At 30.8% G+C, this 23606-nt stretch overlaps 3 protein-coding genes across 4 annotated transcripts; 1 reads left to right on the forward strand and 2 right to left on the reverse strand.

Moving 5' to 3' along the window:
- Window positions 1-281: 281 nt before the first annotated feature.
- On the reverse strand, window positions 282-4016 carry LOC126673453 (rhamnogalacturonan I rhamnosyltransferase 1-like). Its single transcript, XM_050367606.1, has 8 exons — window positions 3399-4016; window positions 2837-2904; window positions 2636-2724; window positions 2323-2488; window positions 1865-2154; window positions 1567-1771; window positions 1324-1481; window positions 282-1016 (listed from the first exon to the last, which is right to left on the reverse strand). Exons 1-8 carry the CDS (start codon window positions 3691-3693, stop codon window positions 761-763), a joined length of 1527 nt encoding a protein of 508 aa, XP_050223563.1. The 5' UTR covers window positions 3694-4016; the 3' UTR covers window positions 282-760.
- Window positions 4017-16360: 12344 nt separating this feature from the next.
- On the reverse strand, window positions 16361-19460 carry LOC126671073 (uncharacterized). Of its 2 annotated transcripts, XR_007638913.2 has the most exons (7): window positions 18953-19460; window positions 18760-18860; window positions 18553-18650; window positions 17776-17969; window positions 17222-17274; window positions 16561-16691; window positions 16361-16471 (listed from the first exon to the last, which is right to left on the reverse strand). XR_007638913.2 is itself a non-coding variant. In XM_050364772.2 (6 exons), exons 1-6 carry the CDS (start codon window positions 19365-19367, stop codon window positions 16668-16670), a joined length of 885 nt encoding a protein of 294 aa, XP_050220729.1. In that variant the 5' UTR covers window positions 19368-19460; the 3' UTR covers window positions 16361-16667. The 2 variants fall into 2 exon arrangements, 1 of the variants encoding a protein (XP_050220729.1); XM_050364772.2 differs by having other exon boundaries at window positions 16361-16691.
- Window positions 19461-20453: 993 nt separating this feature from the next.
- On the forward strand, window positions 20454-22296 carry LOC126671218 (uncharacterized). Its single transcript, XM_050364954.2, has 2 exons — window positions 20454-20942; window positions 21118-22296. Exon 2 carries the CDS (start codon window positions 21162-21164, stop codon window positions 22050-22052), a length of 891 nt encoding a protein of 296 aa, XP_050220911.1. The 5' UTR covers window positions 20454-20942; window positions 21118-21161; the 3' UTR covers window positions 22053-22296.
- The last annotated feature ends 1310 nt before the right edge of the window (window positions 22297-23606 follow it).

Here is a 23606-nt window from a genome sequence, read left to right on the forward strand (position 1 = left end):
AAAGTCAAGACAACGATGCTATGAAGCAAAATACTGACCATCTATGACTTGGACCTAGGGGTGTGCATCGATCAGTTGGGTCGGCTAATCAAATTGACCGAATTATAACCAAAAAATATACACAAACCAAATATTTGGCTCAGTCGTTTATTCGGTTAATTGAAAAACAGAAACTAAAGAACTTGCTATATGCATAATCAGCTTAAGTAGATGATAAATGATTCGGGACCATTTCATGAAAATTAAGAAGATTAAGAAGAGGTACAAGGCAACAATCTCAGTAACAAAATATGCTGAATTTAAATTTTAGAATATGATATTTGCTAAATCACAAGATCAACGAACGAACAAAAAAAGAAATTACAAAATGGAAGGGTAAAGGAGTATAACCTTTCCCTTGAGGTCACATTTCTGATAGACCACATCTATATTTGGATATCTGTGTACAACCCGATTTTGTTGATTCAACATCACCCTGTAATGGCAGGGTAGAGCTTCTTCTATACATGAATTGAATTATTTGGCATATACTGAAAGATGATAGCATAGCATTCGACAATTGATTCCAAAGATCAGCTGAAGCTTTGAAAGCTTCAAATTCATCAACGCGTCTGTTTTTCTGTTCACGATTTGCCACTTTCATCATGAACTGTTTGTTTAGCGATGTGTCTCCTGTGCAGAGAGCTATCCTGAACTGTGGTAAAATAACTAGGCTGTGTAGAACACTTTGATAAAATATCCCCAATCTCGTAAATAACCGTCACGTGCTACTCAAAGAATCCAAGGGATCCTCTGATAGCTGCAAGCACTCTTCCGGGTTTGAATAGAAATAATCCTCTTCTTTTGGCCTGTCCGGAATCACTAATCTCTTGATTGGGTTCCCCATTCTTTCTGTATGTGCTTGTTTTACAGCATCGGAAAACTCTTCCCAACTCCAGGATCCACTAGTGTATCTGTCTATCAGATCAACCAAATGCCTTCTGTCCAGTAAAATTGTCTTCTTGAACCCAAGGAATCTGAAGAAGAATCAAATGTAACAAAAGTTAAGATGGCATATCATTACACATTTTACAAACAAGCATCTATTTATCCCATATACAAACAAAAACAAGATGATAAGATAGAATTATCTATTTAATAATGCTTTTCAGCTATGACTCAATTAAGAGGCATAAAAAGTTTGCTCTCTGATAGAGACGGAAATTTGGATCCTAAAACTGGAAGGCATTTATAGTCCAAATTATTTAGTTTGAAATTAAGGAATACGCATAGTATATACAACAGATGAACCAACAAAAAAAAACTATTTATAGATATATATACCTCCTGTGACCTTCAACAACTTTAGCCATGTTTCCATCATATGTGGGGACAAAAATATCACTCTCCAACGAGACAAGATAATCTAGTGCTGCCATCTGGGATGAATGATTTTGAAAAAAACTAAGATCTGATGATTCCAACAAAGTTTCCTTTCTGACCTGTATTGCAAAAATGAGAGTAAGCCTTCATTAAATGAAAACACTTAACATTTTGACGAATTGACACCAATTTCGATCGGCATACCAGTTTTGGAAAAGCTGATGCAAGACTTGCCATTCTCTTATCTCCACCATAAATTTCACCAGCCGCAATATATATCTGCATATTCGGATCAATGTCCAATGCCCTCAATGTAAGAGCTGTTTCCTCTGGTGTCAAAGGGCACAAGCCATCTTTCCTTTTCAAGTCGGAATTTATTATTTTCTCTTTCCACCATGGATAAGCATATCTGTTATGATAAGAAAATTATAGTATTGGACAGAGTATCAAGTAAATATATCAGGCTGCTAGCAAATGTTTAAAAAAAGAATCCATAACTCACCTCATTCTAGTTAATTCTTCTACTTCCTCATTGTTGCAACCCTGGGTACAGCCAGAAAACGCTAACATATCCATTTCATATCTAAGATGGAGCACTAAAAATGGACCATTTTTCCTAAGAAGCTTTATTACTCTTTTCCCCAACTCCTCTATCTGAGAAGTGAACCTCAAAGCACCAAAATTTACACGGCAACGCAACTTCTGAATATCCAATGGCTGATGATTATTGGCAAGGCGAGCATCAGTCCTATTCAGATGTACAACTTTGTATTTCTGTACCAATGGAAGAATCTGCATGCATCCAGATAAACATATCCAATGAGAAAAATGTACATATAACGGATATGAAGTATATAAGAGACGCATGCTTGTAACTAACATATTCCTGATTTTTAATAGTATTGCATAAATAGCAGAATAAAGCCATTTGAAAGAAAAAAAAGACAGCAAAAAATCCACCTGTTTATGATAATAAGACATATCCGACCAACTAATTGGTGCCATGGTATGAGTCATCCCTAACTCCACTCTCTGCTTCAGCCTGGGAGGCAATTCTTTCAATATCCGAACTTCATCTCTCAATGATGTGATGAAATGATCCACATCAAATATATCTTGGAACTCGCTGCAATAATATTAACATTTTTAGACAAATGGATAAAAGTTCCTATTTCAAGTGAAAATAAAAGTAGCAAGTAGCAACTTTCAGAATCCATCCAAATTAACGAAAGTGGAACAGCTTTTTTCTTGGAAAAAAAACAATTCCACACACCTGGGATCAGCCCAAAAGGAAGTCTTATCCAGCTCCGGAACTATAAGTGTGACATTCAAATATCTAGCAATAGCAACCATATCGCAAATCTGCAATGGTATGAAAATTCGGTTTAATAATAGAATAAATATCCAAAAAAAAAACATTTAATAAACTGATCATACAGCTGCCATGTGAAAAGCAGTTACGCTAAAAACTTACTGCTGCTCTCATTTGATTAAGACCCCCATTGCACGAAACCATAAGGTATCCATTGTTCTTGTAAACCCCTATTAACAACAATAAAACCAAACACGATCTTAAAACTCGCATCAATAACCACCAATATTCACCCAAATTACAGAAATTTCTACAACTATATACTAAATTTACATTTTAAAGACACAAAGATAGCACCTACAAACAAGTCCTGCTCATAAAGCTATAGAAAAAGGCATCCAAATGGAACATATCTACCTAATTTTTGTGGCTATTCTTTAAAATGCGATAACTTGCAACAATTGATCATTTTACCAAAGATGAAAAACAAAAAGTAGCATCACTTTCATACTATTTTCTTCTTAACAAGCACCCAATGTGCTAAAAACAACCCAACTATCTAACCTAAAACATCAAAAAGGAAATTTAGAGAAAACACATACAAAAACGCATACGAATCTCTAATTTTCTTTGTTCTTATTCTTCTTTTAGAAACAAAATCCAAACAACACCACAAATTCCCCAAAATCAGAACAAAATCAACAAATGAATCCAACGAACTCACTCTTAGGAGGCAAAATTCTAGGCGGAAGATTATTAAAATGACTCTCTTCTAAAGCAGAAGCAGCAGAAGAATCATGAGAAAAACACGACGGCCATCCTTTCAAAACCCTAGGTCCCCACATCTCTCCGATCGTCGTTAATTGTACTATACACGTCCATAACAAAACCGATGTCGTTGCTCTTATCATCCACATCTTCATTTTTGACCTACTACTTATTATTCCTATACTACCCTTCACTTTCTCCACTCCCTTCACCATTCCCATTTCTCCCCCACTCTTATCTATCCTGCACATTCTTTCTCCCCATTCAAATCTCAATACGCCTCCGTTTTATCTGTTTTTTCCTGCAATGTAGGATCCGCAACGGCGCCGGTTCAATCTTCCAGATCCGGAAATTGCCAAAAAAATCACCAGATCAACAATAATTATTAAAAACTGCTCAATAAAAGAATTTCAATATAATATCACAATTGCAACAAAATTCCTCGAAGATCTCTTAAATTAACCGCCGATTTCAATTTCGGAATTCGCCTGAAAATGTCGCCGGCGGTGTGAGGCCTGAACGGAGAGAGGGGAGAGAGAGAGGGGAATCGGATTTATTTTAATATTATTACAAAATGAAGCTAACCGCTTAATCACATTTTCTTTTTATATTTTATTTTCTTGATTTATTTAACCATGGTTGGAACTTGGGTTAAGTACGTTGTTGTGCTATTTGACTGTGGTTAAGTGCTTGTGTTTTGGAAGGAGAATTGTTTTGGCCAATAAATGCTCGCCAGCTAAATGCTGATATGGGGGGGCCTACTGGAATTTATATTTTGTCTTTGACGTGTCATTTGATCAATCCGTAGAGAAACTGACACGTGGATGCTTTTGATGGCGGGTTCTTACTCGCCTTTTCATTTGGGGAATTCGTTTCAGTTTACTCTCTCTGGTTGATACGCCGACAATATATCGCGATATTTTGGAATGGTTTTGCAGTCCATTTTGTTACCTTTTTTTATTAATAGTATTTATTTTCTCACCTATCAAAAATGTAATTGCTAATAATATGTTGAAAAATAATTTTTTTCATTTAATTAATTTATTTCAGTACTTCATTAATGTTTTGTTATTTTAATTTATTTTATATGAAAATGTACTTATATAAGATGGGATATTAGTAAAACAATATTAAAATAAGTATTACTATTCCGTAGAGTAATAAATATTTATGCTATTAATTATTTTAGAAATTAGTTAAGAAATACTTTTGTTTAAATTTGATTCATAGCGAGCCATTTTAATATTAGTAAACTTCACAATTAAATAAAATTTCATGAAAAGACCATCAAGAGTCGATTTAAATAAAAAAATAGTTTAATACATGTCCGTTTAGTTTATCTAAATAAGATAAGAGAATAAAAATTTCAAAAAAATTGCCCTTATATGGTTAAATTTTCCCAACTCCATGATTTCCAAAAACATTTAGTTTAAATATATTCCGTTCCTATTTGTGTTATGCGTGACAATTTTATAAAAATAGAAACACAAATCATTTCCTAAATGTTGGTTTTGATTGTTGATAATTTAAAATTTGGTGAAATAAAAATGACTTATATACACCACTTTACCATATTAAACTATAAAACAATTGTCAAAGCCTATTAATTAAGTAATATATCAATTTTACTAAAAAAAAGTAATTTACCAATTGCGACAAAAAAAAAAATTTACTAATAAATTATAGTTCAAATGTGTTAAGTCGTAAGTTCAATTACTTGAATAATTTTTTTTCAATAGTAAAAAAAAACAATTAAGTAATTGGTTTTTAGAAATAATATTTCAAATTTAGATCATATGATTTATAAAATAGATGATGAGTGAGTGTTATTTTTTTCTATTTTTTTCATTCGATTAATAGTTAATCATAAATTTAATTGACTTCCAAATATGCTATCTCAAAAATTTGGAAAACTATCATTAAAAACATCATAATTTTGTAAAGTACATAAATAATTTATATATCTGAGATTAAATTACATGTATAAAATTTGTGAAAATTTGACCAATCAAAATCTACCAATGATTCACATGTGGTTTATGAGTAGAAAATTATTAACACTCTATATTTCAAGATTATTTTATTTGTAAAGTGCATATTTTAAAGAAAAATATACAGTTAACCAATAATGAACGGACACCTTAGTATTGAATATTTAATAAAAAACCATTACAAAAGATTGTCAGTTTAGATTTGGCGGTATAAGCAAAACAGTGCCAACTGTCATAACACCCGTTCAATTTGCTGCGAATTTGAGTTCACCGTGTCGGTTGCTCCGTTAAAACCAAGTGAACGGCAAGCCCGAGTCAGAACGGTCGAGCAATTTTTATCGTTTGATTAGCAGTGTGGTACAGGTGTCAGAATCTTGGAGGGCTTTCAATTATATGGACCCAGATTAAGACTAGAATTGAAGGTACCCTCTGTCATGGCTGAAAGGAGATCTCCACGCGCTAATCACGACATGGACTCCGTGCCATTGGAAATGGCACCCACCAAAGAAGAGTGGATAGTAAATTTGTATTGGCTAGAAGAGAAAGTGTTGGTACACGCGCTAGAGACAGAGGTGGGTTTGAAGAGGCTGGATCAGGGATTGTGATACTACCCAACGGGATCTAATTTTTCTGAAAGTGAGGCATGATTGTCATTTTTAGAAGAAAAACAAAATACTCCTACTTGGCGAAAAGAAAAGAAAAGACTAAACTAAATAAATTAGTTCTTAGGTTTCAAAATTATAAAAGATATTTTTATTTTAAAATATTTTATAACATTAAAAAAATTAATTTCTTTTATACATAATTGAAAAAAGAGATCACTTGTATGAAAAAATAAATCAGCAATTTTGACAGAATATTGCTTAATATTTATACTATTTAAAAAATATTTTATTTCCAGTCATACTTTAAATGATTTTATTTATATTTTTAAAAAAAATTATCACCGACTATCATAATTTTAAGGGATATTTTTAAAATATTATTAAAAAATATACCATCAATAATATTTCTTAACTCATAAGAAAAAAATTTATAATTATAATACAATAATAGTACTAATATTTTTTAATAAATAAATTTACAGTTTGATAAAATTGAATTGTTTATATTTTAATTTGTAATTGCACAACACATTCCTAAAAAAAGTGATTGTTGTTGCATGTATTAGAAAGAAAATAATTTATACATAAAAAAATCCTAAAACCCACAATCAGTATCTTTAATTCTAATTTACATTCCATCATATTACTTTCTATAATATTATTTTATTATTTTAATAGTTTAACTCGAATTTATTTTTTTATATATTCATCCAAAGACTAACTTAATAAAATAAATATTTTACTATGATAATATAAAATAACTAAATTTTACTTAATCAAATTAAATAAATATTTTTTTAAAATTATTATATGAATTAAAAATTATATTTAAAGAAATATGCTTATAAAAAATAATACAATAATTAAAGAAAAATCTGGATTTTTTTGAATTTTTTATTATTTGATTTTGCCCTAAGTTGTGCATAAAAAATAAAATAACTAAAAAATAAAATAATAAAATTATACTTACATATTTTATGAAAGGATGTAAATTAATAATAATGAGCTAAATAAGTTATTTATAAAATAGAAAAGTTGCAAACAAATTCCTACATAGATGTAAATAATGAAATTCTACATATAAAATAGAAAGTTAATATAAAACTGGATAAATTTATCGGGTTGGGTCAAAGTTGATTTTAAAGCAATTCTATAAAAAAATAGTGTGAATTTTTCTTGAAGACTTCATTTTTTATTTTATTTTATACTATTATCATTAATTTTAGGCCAAGTATTGTACAAGTATCAAATATTTTTTAGAAAATCAATTATAATAAAAACCTTCAAAAATATCAATCCTGGCTAATTGTTAACAAGTATAATTTAATTTTAGTCAATTATTTAATTTTTACAAAAAAGAAAATATTTTATAATATATTCAATTAGAATCAAATCTAACCTTTTTCATTTAAAAATATATTAAAATTAAAATATAAACTACAAACTACAAACGGTCATAATTAAAAATTATCAGAATCTTTATATAGTCTATCGTCAATTAAGCCTGCATTGTGTATTAAGAAAATTATCAGAATATTTATATTGCATGGTGGGGAGATAGAGATATTTTACGTTTGTCAACTTCTAATATATACATCTGCATTAATTTTATTAATATATTTTATATATATTCAAACATTCAATAAGAAACATTCAAACACCTAATCACCAACCACATAATTAAGCATGCTATATAATTATCAGAAATAGACAATTTTAAGCATAAATGTTTATCGTGATATTATTAATTATTTTTTCCCTTTTGTGCTCTTTTAATGTAGTAATATAATAAATATATAGCCACCCTCTAATTAAATAAAACCAGTGGCATGACCGGTCCTTATCAAATGGCGGTGGCATTTCCTTTAAAGTGTTTATAAATCAAGATTTATTTTTTTATTATAATCACCAATATCAGGATGTGTAATTCTGTTTTTAAAAAATTATCCAGTGATATTTGTTTATTAGCACGAAGCAATTAGCCAATTACTAATTTAAGTGTTTGTAGTTTATGCATGCATTTGGCAGAATTACAGATGAGAGACCATAGTTTTGACCTATTCCCAGTTAACAAATTATATTTCTTTTTTCTCCACCATTTTTTTATAATATGAGGAAAAAACCATTAAATTGAAAAAATAAAATAAAATGCGCTTTAAACTTAAACAAGTTCTTCTTTTTTTACATTTTTTACATATCTATTTTTACCTATCAAATGTTTTAAATATATCACTGATACGTCATTAGTAGTTTAATACATCCATGATACAAAGTTTATGAAGTAATTTTTTTTTAGATATGAAGTCAAAAAGTGAAGCTTATAAAAATGATTTTTTCTAAAAGAATATTTTTTTTTAAACTAATTGACCGATTTAAACTATTTTTTGTATTTTTCCCTCATAATTATGTCAAAACTTCAATTGGTCCTTTAAAGAGTAGGTTCTTGAACAGTCGATGCATATCTAATTTCCATGTTGTATCCTCTGTTTCCGACTCTTTGGCAATTTATTTAGAAGGAGTTCTGATTTTTATTCGTAAATTAATTTATGCGATGGAATTGAAAAAATGAAAATTTATTTTGAAATTAAATCAAATAATTTAAACTTAAATTCACTTAAAATGAAATTATAAATCCATACATTTATTTGACCTTAATTATTGGATCGAGAGATTTTTGAAACGGTGGATTTGACAAAACTAATGAATTTAAAATCTATGAAATATAAAATTGATGAATTTATAAATTCCACCTATTAAATATAATCTAAAATCAAATATTTATAGAAATAATTTTAAAATAATAAAATATTCTAACAATTTAATATTTATAAAAATTATGGATTTCTATTTTTCCATCTGATAGGTGGGAAATCAAATGAAGGATTTTGAAGAATTGTGGATTGTGACAATTCATATATTTTCATCATTTTTTATTATACCAAATGGTAAATTTTATTTAATTCATGAATTATATAAAATCCATAAATTTTAATCATCCGAATTTTTTCAATGAAAACGATATTATGATTATGGGTTTAATTTGGTAACAAAGATTTTCTTGGTCTCCTTCACAAGAAAAAATAAACACAAATTGGAGGGTGAAGATACCAAAACAAAGAGATGATATTAAATTAACTTAGTTAATTTTTTGAAGCAAAATCATCAAAACCTCCTAATAAAATTGAGTGGGACATTTGCATCAAGCAGTAGCTTCAGTTGTCCCATCTTTGCGAAGGAATTAAAGACTTGTCATTGATTATTTAACAACCATTGTAATATATCTAAGAAGTTGGGAATTAATATTATCTTACTGTAACTCTTCTATGTCTCATAAAAGAAAAAACTATTTATATACTGCTGTAGGAATTATATATTAATCTCTTAAGACTCATTTTTATTTTAATGAATTAGGTAAAATTACGATGAAACCCTAAAATGTATACAAAGATTATGGAGGAAAAAAAATCAATTTAGGAATACTCATGTAAATAAATTAACTTTTCATTTTCAAGCTTACATATAGAAGAAGAAAAACAAGGAAATCTATTTAAATAGGCCAAACTCATCTAAAGATCCCTGTATTTTACACTTTTTTCCATAGGTTCTTATATTTCATTTTTGTATTATCTGGTCCCTCTACTTACCTATTTTTTATTTTCAGGTCCTTTTTGAATTTTTTCCAGTCCTTTTGTATAACTGGAGGAAAAAAAAATTTGTAAGTAGAGGGACTAAAGAAAAAAAATTGTAAGTAGAGAGATTGGAAAAAACTCAAAAAAAAAACTAAAAATCGAAAATATATAAGTAGAAGGATCAGATAATACAAAAATGAAGTATAAGGACCTACGGAAAAAAATATAAAGTACAAGGACCTCTAGATGAATTTAAATAAAATCGCTTGATTTTTGTATGGATTTAAAATTTTAAATTAGAACCATAATAATACTCGAGAACTTAATTGAACACTAGAACACAAATTTGTGAATTTATATTATTAGTAGAAGACCTAATGTCTCAAAAATTACCGACCTTTAATTTTTTTTCAATAGCACACCAACCTTATAAAATCACAAATTTTACTCTATTTCGCATTCTCAACTTTCAATTGTACCATGAATTGAAAAATTCAGACGATTTTGTTATTTTGAGGATGAAACCATTCAAAACAACTAAATAAAAAGGTACTATTATATTCTTTTCTATTTGAAAAAAAATACAATCAAGCTCCTTTATCTTTTAAAAAATTCAAATAAATCTTAAGCGAGAAATTAATTAGACATATAATCAATTTTTTTAATTTTATTAAAAATTAAATAAATTAAAAACCGACATTTGCCAATGCGTCTGAGTCCGCCACCGCCCTCCTCCGACCTGCCGCCGCCCTCGGATCCGCCTAACCGGATCCGATTCGTCTTCCAACTCGTCTTTCATGAGGAAGACGAGCCATATTGAGGAAGACGAACGGCCGGTCTGAGGCAGGATTGGAATAAGGCGGGGGCGGAGCTTTTTGTATTAAATTATATTTCATAAAAAAATTATTATTACTTATTATTATTTTATTATTTGAATTTGTAGAAAGAGGGTTTTCTATTATATTTATAGCATTATAGGTTTATTTAGAATGTATGCTAAACATGAATGATTTATTTGTATTTTTTCAGTGAAAAAGAGGTTAATTTGATGATTTAGGATATAAGTCGAAAATATAAAATAGAATAAAATTGACGATTTTAAAACATCGGAATACAATTAAAAAAAATCTAAAGATCAATAGTTTTTGAACATTAAACCCATATGATAACTATCGTAAAAAAAAAAAAAACTAACATGTTCAAATTTTTTGTTGGTGATGTGTAATATAAGGGTGACATATTTAGGTAAACAATCCTACATTTGTCTATTGATATTTGAAGAACAATTAATTATTGCAGGATATACATCATGATCCAACAATTAATTGGATATGATGATCAAATATGCAATTAATTACAATAATTTGGACGTGATCATAAAACTAAAATTAATTGCAAACTTTGGATGTGATCATTGAATTACAGTGAACCAAAAAATTATGCTAAACATCATGCATGCATAGATAAAAGAACAGAGTCTACTATCAAGGTGGTTAAGTAGTATGTATACGAAGCTTTTATAACCCAATAATCCCTGTTAGAATAACTACCTAATTATATTTTGAGACATTTATAAAATAAACTCTATTTTAGATTTATTTGTAAATAATATAGTTTTTGTTTTTTAAATAGAAGAGAATTCATTGATTCAAAACTAATTGATAAGCCAATACATAAAATTGATATATGAAGGGACTATGAGTATAAACGAATTGGATTGTTGTGACTTGTGACTTACTCGAGATAGACTTGAAAAACTTGAAAACAGCTTGAAAAATTCGAGCCAAACTTGAGTTCGAGCTATTTTCATCTCTAGTCGAATTTGTGTATCAATTACAGAGGTTCGCAAGTTTAAATGGTCCTTTAAAACCTAAAAAATATAATTTTATTATTGTTATATCAATTTTTTTTGAAAAGTAAAAAAAATTACATTAATCGAAAAATTTATTGATCAGTCAATATATAAATTTTGATTTATAAAGGAACACACCCCATCAATTTAGACATACTATACATAATGAAAACGTCTATAAATATTGCTCTCTATTGGTTTAAAATAATCTTATAGTGCCAAATTAATACTACAAAGCAAAAAAGAATTAATCGAAGGTAGTCATTACAACCTTTTAATAAGAGGATATTAGATTATCTCCTATTATTCGAAGCGTATAACACAGCCGAATCTGTATAACACTCTCGAGCTCGAACTTGTTCTAATCCGAACTCGATTTGTCCTATTTACATTCCTAGAAAGGACACATTCCATCTATCTAGACAAATCACAAGGTCTACAAATGCTTTTTTTTTGCTAAAGTGTGAGCTAACATATATGGATTTCTATTAAAATAAAAATAAAAAGTTATACATTTCGCTCTCCATCAAGGTAAAGCAGCACTGTTCTATCAAATTAATGTCATTACAAAGCTAAAAGACGTTAGAAAATATTCATAACACAATTGAACTAAAGGAAATTAGATTAGTTCTCATTGCTACCATAAAAATATTAGTATAATTTAGTAACCGTAAATTATAGTTTAGATGATCAATTATACAAAGATACTAGTATAATTTAGTAACCGTAAATTGTAGTTTTAGATGACCAATTAGGGCACTATATATATCTAATTGGTGGACTTCCTTGAATGTTGATTCTAAAGAAGGTACGTAACCCTAATTGTACGTGCTACGTATAGAGTCCATACGTCGGTCGACATAATAATAGATGATATATTTTACTAATTTATTATTGTCGTCTAGATGCTTCAGAGCTATGTCCTTTCAATTTAAATGCTATAAGCATATACTTATAATCTATATTTTAGTATATAGATGGATATTTTTTCGATGGAGATTGATGCTGCCCCATTCAAATCTCTTTCCCTAAATTAAATCCTAACCAATGAATCTTGCAAGTGATACATTAGTAGGAATTGATCGAATTATGTATGGTTGAAATTGGTTGTGCCCTACACTAGTCTACATTATTTCAATCACTCGTCTAGCGTTGGAAACAAATGATGCATGGTGAATTGGTTGGTGATAAATGAAAGGCTAAACTCTTCTTTAAATTTTTATACTATTAGTTTTTATTATTTCAGTTGATTCTTAATAAATATTGTATATTTAATTCATCATTTAACTATTTAATTTGTATATACATGGTCATTTTAGACATGAAACTCAAGTATAATATCAACTAAAATAATGGTTTAATTTGTATATACATATTCATCAAAAAAAAAAATTATATACATGGTCATTTTAGACATGAAACTCTATCGTATAATATCAACTAAAATAATGGTGTTTTTCTAAACAAAGATCCTGTTCACAAAAAGACTATGAATATACAAAATAAATAGTTAAAAGACTATTTGAACATAAAATATTTAGCAATAATCAAATTGATGGAGACTGCCTTTTAATCTATTGATTAAACCTGCAAAATAGGGTAGATGGTCATTCAGACTGTGGTTGTCTGATTAACTATCTGTGTCAAAGTCAGCCTTGAGTTTTAGTATATATACGAATGTAATTGTATTTTTAGGCATATTTCAAACTCTTTATATAGTGGTTTGAGGGAATACCTAGTAAAGTTCAAGTAGGAAAGTGATTCCTACTTAGTAGCTTGACTGAATAGGAAATAAATTCCTGATTCATATGAAGTTTTATTTAGAAATATCTTTCTAAATAAACTTATCTTTTTTACATAGGAGTTTGTCTTCTAATAGAATTGTAATTATGCAGGGTGACATGTTAAGATATGGATTCCACTTCGGTTTTCGAGTCCTCTCGAAGTCGGTTTTTATGGACTTTAGGGCGAGTCCCTCGTTAGTCTGTAAGGTTGGCGAGTCTCGTGGACTCAAGTACCCGATGTTTCGTGGCTTCCGCCTTTAGGCGAGTCCTAGAATCTTCCAAAGGGGTAGATCTTGTACGACTCGGTTCCATTACAGTTATGCTGAATTTCGGTTTCCATCGCAAATTATATAAAAAACTAATAGTGTAAACATTTTATGATGAACTTAGCCTAAATAAAATGCGAGCAATTGTAAAAAATAGCTATTAAAATGTATTTAATTAATGTGGCATTAAGTTTTTAGGTATTAAAGTTTTATGTTCACTAAAGTTTCATTTTATTCTATGTTGATCATGAAATTTCAATATGTCTTAGTTTATGTAATGAATTTTAAAATTACAAGCAATGAATTTTTTTAGGAATTTCAAGTCCAAATGAATTTATGTGGCAACCGAATCTTGCTACGTCGCAAAGCAACACTTTTTTTTGTTACACCTAAATGATAATTTAATAACAATAAAAATTAATATCCATTATTGATGTAAGAAAAAAATATAATGCAGCAAGATTTGGTTGTTATGTAACTCAATTTTATCTGAAATCACTAGAGAATTTTCCGTTGCTAATAACTTTGAAATTCACCAACGAGTAATAGCTCAAATGGTGTAAGCGCTAAACGACATTCTACTAGGTCGTGGGTTCAATTTCTCCCACAAACGTTCTCTCTCAGCAATTATACAAAATAGAATTTAGTGATCATAAAATTTAGTGATCATAAGTAGGGGTGAGCATCGGTCGGTTCGGTTCGGTTCGGTTGGAAATTTTTCGGTTTTTTCGGTTTTCGGTTTGGAAAATTCCCAAACCGAACCGAACCGAACTTTTAGTTTGGAGGTGAAAAAACCGAACCGAATCAAACCGAAAATTTCGGTTCGGTACGGTTCGGTTCGGTTAAAACCGAATTTCACCACTTTTTATTTTTTTAAAATTTTTTATATTAAAATTAATTGAAATAATAAATAATTAGAGTATAATAAACTTCCATATATGTTTAAATAACAATTATTAACTTATATATCAACAATAATTAAGATATAAATACAAAAAACAAATAAATATAAGTATATATGTATATTATTTTTAAAAAATATATATATTTTATATTAAAGTTCGGTTAATTTGGTTTTTCGGTCGGTTCGGTTTTCAAAACACCCAAACCAAACCGAACACCGAACACCAAACTTTACCTAGAGTAGAAACCGAACCAAACCGTTTTCACCGAAAAACCGAACCAAACATCAAAATTCGGTTCGGTTCGGTTCGGTTTTTCGGTTTGGTTCGGTTCTTGCTCACCCCTAATCATAAGAACCTACCCTTTGTTTCTCATACACAAAATTTCAAAATTCAATAATATCCATTTAATGAATTCCGTGAACCTTAGGATAAAAACAAAGGAAATGGCAGTTCTTCTACTTTATATCACAGTATTTCCAATGTAAAATCCAAAATGTGCATGTCTTATATGAAATAAATAAATTAGATGTACTTCGTTGGCAATTTGAAGTTTTGGTTTTTGAAATAAATACAAGAGCTGTGGGGTTATAAACTTTAATCTTGAACTCTTATCAGTGAAACAGAGTGCGGTACTTAATTTACCATGTGATTGATTTTCTCATACACCCAAATCAATTTTTGTCGGTGTGTAGGAAAATAGACAAAGATTTGGAGATATTAGATATGGTAAATTGTACAATTAGAATAAAACTGTAATAATTTTTTTACAACTTAGGAACCTTATCAGGATTCAGGGACCATGCCTGCCATAGGCAGTGTTTAATAACTTTAAATCTCATTAAATGAACTTCAACAGTTATTAAATATGCAAGTAAATGAGTTTCCCAGAACACCTATATGTGGCATTTTTCATCCCTTGAAATTGAATCAGATTAATAAGGCACCCACTCGGCATAATTCGCTAGAATGTGCAGTGTCCCACAAATTTAATCCGGTATCAAAAATATATTACTCCCTACAATCAATAATATTTGTCGGTTTAGAGAAATTCTTTTCGTCCATAATACTCGTTGCTTTGGAATATCAAAAGAGCACATACGTGAAATAGTCCAAAGCGACAAGTATCATGAACCGGAGGAAGTATTCAAATCTAATATTGCTTCTGCTATAAAATATTTGTTTATTATTTTATCTACTCTATCAATGAATAAAAGTATTAATTATTCATTGAGTTGTGATAAATAGATAAAATAATTTTATTTTGAAAATAAATAAAATAACAGTTAGCACCCATATTAAGATGTGCAGTCAGCACTCCGAGATGTGCATTCGATAAAAATCAAATCAAATTGAAATAAAGTATCGAAAGGTTTTACATATTTGTCACATAAGTTAGCTTGGACTAACAATCAAAAAGACCATCAAATTCAAAAATTGGAGTTGGTTTTAGTTCAAAAACTCAGTCAGAAACATAATTTGTGTTTATTTTGTAGATAGCAACTTAACCAATATGGGGAAGCTTCTCCATAAATAAGCAACCCTTCCTCATCTGCTAACTAACAAAAATGGAATTTAGACCTCCCAACTAATTTTGTAAATGAGATGACCGTGCAACCCATTCCAAAAGCATGTTTCAACTACATTTCTAAGGCTCATTCAATTCTCATCCAAAATCTGTTCAAATGAGCCTAAAGTACTACAATTTGACCCAACCTTAGCTAATTTATATTTAAAGAATATGTTCAAATACTGGAATACTTACGGATACGCTCTTGCAGTTATTGTGCTTTAGAAATGGTATATAATTCAGAGTCTTAGATTGAAACTTTATCATCCAAGTCGAATTAGTAGCGTATATCAACACAACTTTATGAGAATCTAAGAGTAATGTATAAAAGTTTGTTGGTTATATTATATCTATTTACACTTGAACAAGAACGTGAAAAAGGTAAACCTGTGAGCCTGATGGTAGTGGGAAACTACCAGCCATCTATACACTGCAATAAATGAGAATTACACCCAAAATAAAGATATAAATATTCTTTACAGAGTATGAAAATGATTAAATGAATTACAATAGTCATACCTAAGAAGAATGTTTCGATTGAGTTGATTATTTGATCTTCCAAATGCAGCATTTCCTCTTCTAAAATAAGTAGCAGAGTTCAAGATGTTGCAGCCCGCCTACATATTCTATAGCTTCTCGTTCTCATCATCCTAAATGTTATTCAAGTTACAGAAAAGAAACATAAGAATAGCAATAGTAGAAAACTCGGTCTATCAAAAGAAACACGGGCATCAGATATTCCATTTCTTACTCCAGCTATGTCTCTTTTTAAATCCCATTTTCCCTTTTATTCCTACATGTGACTTAATTCTCTTTCTTTCCACTTTTTCAAAATAGACTGTGGTTTGTGATATAAATTAATGCCCGCTATGTTCTCCTCAGGCAAGGAAAAGGCTCGTAAGTCCAAACAGGGAGCCTCTTCTTCCTTTACCTCAGTAGACGCATGGATGGAGAATCCCCTACCAGCCATTGGTTTTTTTATTAGTTATGAAATTTTCTTGCGGACTCTGATTAATATATTTCTACAAATATTTTACAACATTGAAGTTCCAAAAAAGTTGCATAAAACTCCTACGAATTGACTACAACAGGCACATATCCATATCACACCATTCTGAGGGCATAGGATAGTCCAGAATTCATAGAAAACACACGAACAGAAGTATCAAGTTCTACGTACCGAACTATTCACCATCTTGTCAAAATCACGATCAAAGTTCCCATTAGCATCATCTGTAGGACCAAATAGATCATTAGAATATCCCAAGTTACCAGATAAGCACCATCAACTATGCGTCTTCTAGACTTCTACCAGATGGTGCATATTTACCAAACTTAATAAGATATGAAACTAAACGTTTACCTGGAATCTCTTAAATGTATGACAAGATTAGCAAACAAGAATTGCAAAAAATAGACTTCCAATTTTCTCACTCCTTTAAGATTCATTGATGAAATTTACTTATTTGTTTTCCATGAAAATTACTACAGTATTTAAAAGGAAACTAAGTGAATAATTGGATTCTTTTAGAAATCATTTAAACAGCACTGATTTTAGGTCAATGGCTGAGGCACAAAATTATAGAAAAGACCTGCAATCTTTGCTAAAAATTGATTCAAAATGCGGAATTTTGAAAGTAGGCATGCAGTTGAAGTTAAAAACAGCATAAGGAAAACAGCAATCAACCATTTTACTAAGCACAAACACAATTCAGTAAATAGAAGATGATGTACCTCGACCATCGTCACTGTCTCCACCCAGTAGAAATACGTCCAAGTCTTGCTCAGCTGATATTTTACTTTGCTGGCTCGACTTTTTCGTTTGGGAATTAGAAGTTACTGTGGCTTCAGTAAGTTCCTCTACTTTGTCATCTTTTACTTGCTCCACAGAATTCTGCATTGCCTCCTCCACGTACCGCTTCTCATAGCTAAAACGAATAATAGGATAAGTAATTGCATTGTGTAGCAAAGACACCTCCTAGATAAAAGAAGTACTGGATAAATGAAGAAATATTACACAATCCAGACCACATATAAAAAGTTATAGCAAGCAACATTTACAATTTTAAACATCATTTTCGAGTAGCATAGCAAATCATGATGCTTTGAATTCAAAGTTCAAACATATAGTAATTAAATTTCAAACAGATAATCAGCACAGTGCTGCGCTTTAACTACTCTGCTGTGAGAATATCTAATGTATAATTGCAACAAACTCAGATTTACCGCAGCGTTGATTACTATGAGGCTAAACAGGAAACAAGAATAATTTGGGTCTTACAAAAATACATGCATACTCTTAATTCCCATTCAAGAGCTTTCCATTAATGAACACCGTGTTTTTGTTAAGAAAACATGTACGGGCGCACACCTAGGCTACTGCATTCACTTCAAAATATGACATAATCACACTGCTTTGAAGTTGATTAGCATTCAACTACATGTGTTACTCCATTTAAATAACTCTAAATATAAATGTGCATTGAATTGAAGACAAAATGTAACACTTACGGCGCAACATGACTGTTCACCAGAATAAAATAAATCCTCCAGAATTTTCTTTCTTTCATAATTCGAGGACACAATTCATATCTTAACTTCGATATTTCCTGCAATCACATTATATCTATACAAATCAAAATTACATCCTATAATTTTAAAACAAACAAACAAACAAACAGAGTTCTTAAAATATACTTAAATAAAAATAAAAATAACCTTGACAGTTGATAAAACAAGATTAGCATGCTTTTCTTGCCATTCCGTAAGATCTTGCCTCACATTTGACACTGCTTCCACATTGCTCATCTCCGAATCATCTGCATTATTAATAATAAAAAGCCTAGTCAACGATTCAGTCTCTCCGTCCATTCCGATAATAATAAAAATAATTGATAAAAATTTAAAAAACCTTGCAGTGGAAAATCTTGAAAAGTAGTAAAATTAATATCCTTAACAAACTCTCTCAACTCCTCCGTTATACCGAACCTCTCCGCCTCCGCCTCCTCATCCTCGAGCTTCGGTTCGGCAGCATTATTAGGCTCGGCTCGCGGCGTGATTCCTTCGGCTAGAGACTTGATCTGATCGGCTCCTTTTACGGCGTGAGTTTTGATCTTGATAGAAGCCTCGGCTGCGATTTCTTTGGAGCGCTTGGCGGTTTCCGATACAATGTCGGAGAGCTTGGAGGAACCGATTGTGATGTCTTTAGAGCGTTTGGCGGTTTCTGAAACGAGGTCGGAGAGTTTAGAAGAGGAGGAAATTGTGAGTTCTTGTGATCGCTTTGCCGCTTCTTCGGCGAAATTTCGGGCTTTTTGCCAGAAATCCATTGTTGAAATTTGAAGAAACTGGGACAATAAGGTTATGGATGTCTGTTAAACGTCGCCAGTGACTGAAGAAGAGGAATGCATACGTGGCGAAGCTGACAAGGGAGGAAGGTTAACTTTTGTTAGGCAAACAGTATAAAAAAGCCCTGTAGTTTTCTGAAAAATATAGATCAGTCCTTAAATATTTTTGAGCACACAAAACCCTCATAATTTCTAAATTGAACATAAATCATCTAAAATGTTAAAAATCAGACAAATAAATTTTTTCTGTTAAATAAGACTGTTGACAGAGTCAAATTTGTTAGGAAGAAATTCAAAAAAAAAAACTAATATTTTTGATATTTTCAAATTACTCCTTTAAATATTTTTTATTGAACAAAACTTTTAATCAAGGATTCAATTGATATTTTTCTTCTTTAATTAATTTAAACAAAAAAATACCAGCGGCCGCCATTCTTATAAAAAATTTCGCCGGAGACACCGAGCTTCGTTTGAGACGAAGTTCATCGTCTGAGAAATTTTAACATTTTAAAATATTTTTAAAAATAAATTTTAAAAGACGGTAAATGATGTCATTCTTATTTCATTATTAAATTTTTTTAATAAATAATTTACACTCAGAAGATCATAACAAATCACAATTTATATTTTATTAAAAAAATCAAGTTAAATACATTGGTAGTCATCAAATTATTAAATTATTTTAAAACAAACACTAAATTTAATTCTTTTTAAAGTTATCAAATTTTTATTTTTATTTTAACAAGATTTTTTTGATTTAATTTTTTCGATGTGTCCATCCGAAACAGACTATTTAAAAAAATATTACGTAAACAATTCAATTATACGCCATAAAAATGAGTGTTTATTTTTAAATAAAATATATATTTTAGTAAAATTTGTAGATGTGATAAATATATCAACTTAGATGTCCACATAGGCAAAATAACATTTGAAAATTCTTTATAAAATATAAACTAAAATTTAGCTACTATTTTTTTACTGTGGTAGAATCTAGTTATGTTAGTGGTTAGTAGTTAAACTTTCATTTTTAATTCGGCCTTAAACACTGGCTCTACTAAGACTCGAAACTAAAATTTCAGGAATGTACTGGAACGTATTAGTCATTTGGGCTAGGCCTCACTGGCCTAAAATTTAGTTACTTAAAAGACACAATTTGAAGTTTAGTACACTTTTTAAAATAATTTTAAAAGTATAATTTTATAAAGCATTTGACCCCAAATTATCATTATTTTTCATCTTGTCGTTCTTATCTTATCACACGTGGACTTAAGACACGTTATCTTTATTGTTTTTGCAAGTGATTTGCTCAGCAGGTAGAGATGAAAGAATGAAACTATAAATTTTTTTAAAGAAACTTCATAAATTTTTAAAGAAACTGTCTTTTTCTGTGTCCCATGATGTTACCCAGAGTCAAAGAATAAAGCTTTCTCATGTTTTTCTGCTTTCAATAGAAAACCAATTTCTTTTTCCAACTTCATAAGAAAACAAGGCAGCAAACAGAAGGAGGATCAACATTTCTAATTTGGGAAACTGTTGCTGTTCATCTCTTACAAGGTTCATATCTCCACTTTGCTTCTCATTAGTAATTCAGGTTGCTGTTTATCAATTTCTGATGCTGTTTGTGAACTTATTTTGGTTGGTTTTTGCTGTTTTTTTTAATTGTTTTCTTGATGTATGTTGTTTAATTGGATGATACTGAAATTGAATTTGTTTTTGAGATTTTCTTCAGGTTTTGAGTTGTAGGAATTTGTGTGAATGTAATTAGTACTCAGTATGAATTCAAAACGACAGAGACGCCCAAATGTGAGATTAGGAGAAGTAGGGGATGTTCCGGCAGCTTTTGCCTGTGGATTCTCTCATAAAACTAAGCAAAATTTAGCTCACAGAAATGATGTGCTGAATCCTATTGAGAATGAACACAATCAAATTGCTATGCAAGATGCTCCAGAGTTTCTAGTGTTGGCTCCTAGTCTATCTCCGAGTCCGAGGGTTTCAGCTGACTCGGATCAGAATCGAGAAAATAATGATCCGAATTCTTCAAAATCGGCATTTGAATTGATGAGTTCTGATGAAATTGATATGAGCAAGTTGAACTTTGGCAGTATAACCAGAAAATGTAGGGTCATGAAGCGCCGGGGGCCTAGCATTAAAGGGGTGGATACTAATATGGTTAGCAGTGTTTGGAGTTCTAAAGTTAGCCCGCGTTTTAGTAGTGAAGACGGAAGGGACTGCTCTGTAATGGAGTTTGCAAAGTTTAATAATTCGGATGAATGCGATGATTATTGCCCTCCTACTGTCTTTAAGGACTTGTCGGATCATGAGACACAAGCTACAAGCAAAGAGATTTGCGAGATGGATGAACATGCTTATGACACGAGACAAGGATGGGATAGTAACGATCATCTGCAGGAGGAAATTTGGCATGATCTTGAGTTGGATAAGATAAATTCAGCGAGTTTCGATGTGAATACTGTCACGAGATGGTTGGAGGATCAAGGATTTGGAAAATATGCTGAAATATTTAGGATGCATGAAGTGGATCAAGAAGCTTTGCCTCTTCTTACTCTTGAAGATCTCAAAGAGATGGGTCTATTCGCTGTTGGTTCTCGTAGAAAGCTTTACAATGCAATTGAGCAACTAAGGAGCGGAGGTCTTTCGACTTGAGACCCTCTTTGACTGACGATGAAGGTAATCTTTTTCCTTTATCTCGCTGGCTGTTTTGTGTAGGAAAACTTCACAGGTGTATACGTAACTCTGTTTTTTTGGACTGCTGACATGGCTCCTCTTTTTCACTATAACTGTTAATGAGATAAACTGTCTAGTTCATACTTCATACTTTGTGTTCCCTACTTTCTAATAGACTTTGCTTATGTTCTATATGAATTTGAACTTGCACTATTCCGAATAATTAAGGTCAATTTCAGCTGTAGCCATTCAGTTTTAACTGAAATTCATCTTGGTCACTGACCAGCAATTTGTATCAGTAGAATCTCTCAACTTTGATTTACTTTTTAAAGTTTGTTTTTATTGTTGGTTAAGTGAGACTCAGAGCCTTCTTTTGACTTTAGAATTGTATTTTTATTCATTATCCGGTAGACTTCGTACGGATATGGATATCCTAAGGTTGAGTGACCTCTGATACAAATTGCAACATATTTGAGTTTGTTACTTCTGCAACAAAGTATTATTGGAGTGAAGTTAAGCCATCTTCTTGATAGATGCAAGGTATGCAATGTTGTCAAGCTAACCATATTGGATAACTTTAGATTCTAAACTTCAATTTGTAGTCAAAGATCAATAGATTGGCACCGAGAAAGTTTATTCATTATGTGATATAAAAGCAAAGAGATTTGCGGATAGGAAGCCGCTAGTTTTTGATAGCGATTTAGTCAACTATCCATATGAAACATGTGAATTGATGACTGAAATATGTTCATGATGCCCTGGTTCCAAAAATCTTCATCAATGAGAAGAACCATAACTGTTCATCTGCATTAGAGGTCTTATCTGAAAATCAAGCTGTAGTGATTGGACTGTTCAATGCACATTTCTCCAGTTAATCTACTTCTTGTTTTGCAACTGTGTGTAGTTGCCGTTCAAGGCATTTTCGTGTTCGTGTTGGACCATTTTGCTATCTTGTAAATTTGCTCTATGGTTGATACAGGTCTGAAATTATACTTTATTCGCATGACTAAACCATTTTGCAGCTTGGATAATGTAATGAAAATCTGGATTTAGTATGTTTGTCTAGAATTGTTCATGGGCCGGACTTGGTCAGGTTTAGGTTGTGTCCAACCGGTTCCTACTCTTTTTATATGTAAGATCAAATCCGGTCCAAAATCAGTTCACGCTGATATTTTCGGACCTAGGTTCAAAGTTTAGCTCTATATAAAAGTTCAAGTCCATCCATAAAAATGCAGATCTAACGAGAGGCTGACATTGATAGTAAAATTAAGAGTTTAAATCCATTCAAGTTGGGCGGGCTTGGGTGGATATCCAGGCCCTGCACAAGTCTAAGCATTCGCAATTATATTCTCAAAGCTTGCATGGAAAATCAGCAGTGGTATCAATGTTTGTTATTGGATCAGATAGTAATAATCATTATTTCATCCCATTTTTGATCCAACAACAAATTATTGATTTAACCGAATAACTAAATAAATAATTAAATTAAGGCTGGTTCTTACATTTTATTCGAGTCCAGTTAAACACACAATT

Source organism: Mercurialis annua, linkage group LG3 (assembly GCF_937616625.2).
Source record: "Mercurialis annua linkage group LG3, ddMerAnnu1.2, whole genome shotgun sequence".
Classification (NCBI taxonomy): Eukaryota; Viridiplantae; Streptophyta; class Magnoliopsida; order Malpighiales; family Euphorbiaceae; genus Mercurialis; species Mercurialis annua.